Raw genomic sequence first — 3,974 nt, 5'->3', positions numbered from 1 at the left:
TCCCCAGGTGTTACCGACGATGCCTTCCATTTTGCCCCATGGCGACGCGCCGCCGCCGCCGCAGCAGCAGCAGCCGCCGCCGCCGCCGCTTGTTCTCCCGCCGGCGCCGCCCGCATTCGACGCTTCGTTGCAGCCGCCAAGCGCCTCCCAGGGTCACGCGCCGCCGATCGCTTCCCGTGACCACCTGTCCTCCGCCATGGAACTCCCGCCCGCTCCGGACCACATGACGTCATCGCGCGTCGGCTACCCCGACGCAATGGAGGTTGATCCTTCGGTCCCTCCTGACTCTTTACGGGCGCATACACCGCATGTTGACGTGCACCCTGGACTAGTTTTTCAGGCGTTTCCTAGCTCCCCTCGGACCGAATGGCCGGGTGCGGGTGGCACAGCCTCGCCTGTTGTTAGGCGCCCCACCTCATCGCATACGTCAACATGTGGTCCTCCCCACGGCGGGCGGAAGCCTTATCACACGACCGTTCGCCGATTTGCGGGGGAGGAATGTGGTGTCACCGCCAGACACCACACTTGCTAGGTGGTAGCTTAAATCGGCCGCGGTCCATTTAGTACATGTCGGACCCGCGTGTCGCCACTGTGTAATCGCAGACCTAGCGCCACCACCAAGGCAGGTCTCGTGATACGAGAGAGCACTCGCCCCAGTTGTACGAGAACCTAGTTACCGACCAGATGTACGAAGCCTTTCTCTCTCATTAGCCGAGAGACAGAATAGCCATCAGCTAAGTTAATGGCTACGAACTAGCAAGGCGCCATTAGCCATACAGTGATTGAACTTAAAGTCTCCTGTGTATCGTCAAGATCGATGTACCACAATGATATTAAAGATAAGTATTAATCCTGCTCGTACTTTTCTTCCTAACATTAATTACGTATCCTGTTCCAGTACATCACGCCCGTCTGCGTTAGTCTAGCGTGCATTTTCAGCCATCTCAACTTCACGGTGTCGGCCCAGATACCGACACAACAGATATATTGGAGTCTTGGAAAACGGTGGCAACAAATGCAGCGTGACTCTCTGGCATGGGGCGCTCTGTGTGGACGTGGGAATATGACCGCGTGTTTCAGTGATCTCCGACATCAAACCGTCACACCTACTACTCCGGAATGGAACGTGATTTAAGTGTGTGGTGTTTACTGCCTCTCAGTATATTCCTGCGGACTCTGTCTTGCACCGGAAAGGTGGGAGTGGTATTCGTTGTTGTTACTATCCTATCAGGTAGTAGACCCTTCCTCCTTCTCCTCCTCCTTTTCCTCCTCATTCATCGTCCTGGTGTAGCTGAGAGAACCAACTTAGGGATTACAAAGTACTTTAAAAAAAACAATCGACACGTCAGATTCTCGATTCATAAATTTATTGTTTCTGATTGTGCTATGCAAGGCCACATACCAAATCAACCCCTCTGCAAATTGTTTAAGGACATAGCATGCAACTAAGCTAAAATTTTCAGCAACCTTCAACGTAATGGACTTTCTACCAAATGGTCTAACTGTGCCAGTATCCACTAATAGGAAGGAAGGGAAGAAAAAGTAGAAGAGGCAAAGTAGGGTTTGGAAACTGTGCGGCTGCAAGATCGAATCCTGCCAAATATTCCAGTCCTAGCATCCACCAATAGGAATCGAGGAGAAACTGTCCCACACAGAGTATAAATTTGATTAATAAGTCAGTAAATCTGATAGAGGAGGGAATATTTCCAAGACATCTACAACCTTCCATTTTCGGAAGGGCTTGGGATTTTCCAGGTATGTGCCGCTTAGTTCAGGACGAAGGAGGGGTTAGTATAGCACACGGCAGATGTTATCCACTTCTTCTCAAATACCTTTGTGAAATCCGCTGCAGGTGTGCATAGAAATGGAAGTGTGAGAACAGAGGGATATGCCTACTACCAGCGACAGGTCTGCATTAGTGGCGAGGGGTGCAGGGGAGGAGGATGCCTTGTCACCAACAAATTGTTTAAATAAACAGCATTCCATAGACTGCAGTCAATTTCCCGACAAACTCTTTAAAAAAAATCAGTGAACTGTACTCCATACACTGTCCTGCATCCCATAAATTCTTTAAATAAACAATATTCCACACGTTTCCTTGTCTGCCAGAAATTGTTTAACATGGCACAGTGTAGGTTCGGGATAGGATGAGGATAGAGCTCTTAGTTGGATCCACCGCAGTGTAATTACGGAATAAGTACATGTAGTTGCTGAATGTGAGCTTTGCCCACCAAATAAATGAGTTATCCAAGCCTTGGAAATTAGGTTTAAAAATAAACAATGTACCCTCTGCTATGTGATTCAGATTGATTTCAATTTCTTCTCGTAAGATCCTTTCCCTCCAGCATAGATTGAGTCTTTCTCCTGCCAGTTTCCAGATGATGGAGGAGAGGGGGGAGTAAGGGAGGAGAAAGAGGAACTGAGGGAGTTCCAGGTGGGAGAGGGGGTAATTAATCGATCAATTTAATTAATTAGTCAATTAATTAGAATTAAAAAGTGTGCTTGTGTCGGCCAGAGGGAGGGGGGAGGGTTAGGGATTCCCAGAGGGGTATGGGAGGATGAGAGGGAGCGGGAGGGGTGGTTTTTCTTTCACAAGGATGAATTATTCCCATAGGGTCAGAAATCAACCCTCAGGGGATCATAAATCAATGAGCATAACAGCAGGTTAAGGGGAGGTTGAGGGGTTCATAAATCAATCAAGTTCGCCTCTGAATGTATGTTTGCCCCTTATACGAAAATTACCACACTACCGATCACTCCCCACTCTCTGCATTGCGGTTATTTTTCAGCAACCCGATCATGAAGCTGATAAAAAAGTAGACTGAAGAAAAGGCTCACAACACTCTTAGTAATAATGAGTGGTCCCTAAACCTGAAAGAACTCGATGCTTTAATTGGATTACTCTGCATTTCTGGAGCATACGGCGCGCACGGTATTTCACACGAAGACTTATGGAGCAATACGTGGGGGTCTCCTTTCTTTCAATGAAAATATCAAGGAACAGATTTGCAGAAATATGCAGTCATCCCTCAGTTGTGATCGTAATAACTCTGTGAAACTGTCAGATGAGCTGAAACAAAAAGGAACAAGTTTATTTGACACTTTTCGGAGATCACTTAAAGAGGTCCATCCTGCATTGTATGTCGTCAAGGAGGCAACGCAAACAAACTGACAAATTTTGCCTTGTTTCAGAAATATGGAATTTATTTACTGGCAATTGCACTGCCTGCCACAAGCCAGGCGAGAACATGAGTGTCGACAAGCAGCTGTACCCTTGCAAGTGCAGGTGCCCGTGCATGCAGTATATGTCGAGGACACCTGATGAGCATTGGATAAAATACTACTTTTTATGTGTTGCTGACAAGCGCTACTTCCTGAACGGCTTCCCTTATCGTGGCAAAATTGCAACTTGTGATCCGAGCAAGCATCTTGATCACCATGTCGTTATGAATTTGGGACAGCCATTCCTCTGTTGTGGTCGTAATATCACGACTGACAACCTCTTCGCCTCTCTGAAATTGGCGGATGAGCTGAAACAAAAAGGAACAAGTTTAATCGGCACTCTTTGGACATCACTGAAAGAGGTACCTCCTGCAGTGAGAGGCGGAGACGATGTCTTTTACGTAACACATTTGTAAAGTTCAGACGGTGGTCTTCCCACATTAAACCAATGGCAAAAGAAAAGAGTCCTTATTCTCAGTGACATGCATGCTGAATGTTAGATAATTGAAAATACTGAGAAGAAACTTCCAGAAACTATGAAGTTTTACAATGAAACTAAAGTCGGAGCCGATATAATTGACCAAATAACTAGACTCAATAGTGTCCGAGCTAGCAAACACCGATGGCGTGTGTGTTCTTGACCTTGGCATTTTCAATGCTCACACAGTTTTTAAGTTACTTACCTCCAAGTAGATTTAGCAGAGAGGAGTCAATTTCCCCTTGCAGGCACTCGATTTTGGCGCTGGCCAACC

General features: G+C 46.9%; 1 protein-coding gene across 1 annotated transcript; it reads left to right on the top strand.

Moving 5' to 3' along the window:
* The first annotated feature begins 3,248 nt into the window (after positions 1–3,248).
* Positions 3,249–3,638, top strand: LOC124722249. The gene has a single exon (XM_047247439.1). The coding sequence runs from the start codon at positions 3,249–3,251 to the stop codon at positions 3,636–3,638; it is 390 nt and encodes a 129-aa protein (XP_047103395.1).
* Positions 3,639–3,974: the final 336 nt, after the last annotated feature.

This window comes from Schistocerca piceifrons, chromosome X (assembly GCF_021461385.2).
Source record: "Schistocerca piceifrons isolate TAMUIC-IGC-003096 chromosome X, iqSchPice1.1, whole genome shotgun sequence".
Classification (NCBI taxonomy): domain Eukaryota; kingdom Metazoa; phylum Arthropoda; class Insecta; order Orthoptera; family Acrididae; genus Schistocerca; species Schistocerca piceifrons.
This window is presented reverse-complemented; position numbering and strand designations above follow the sequence as displayed.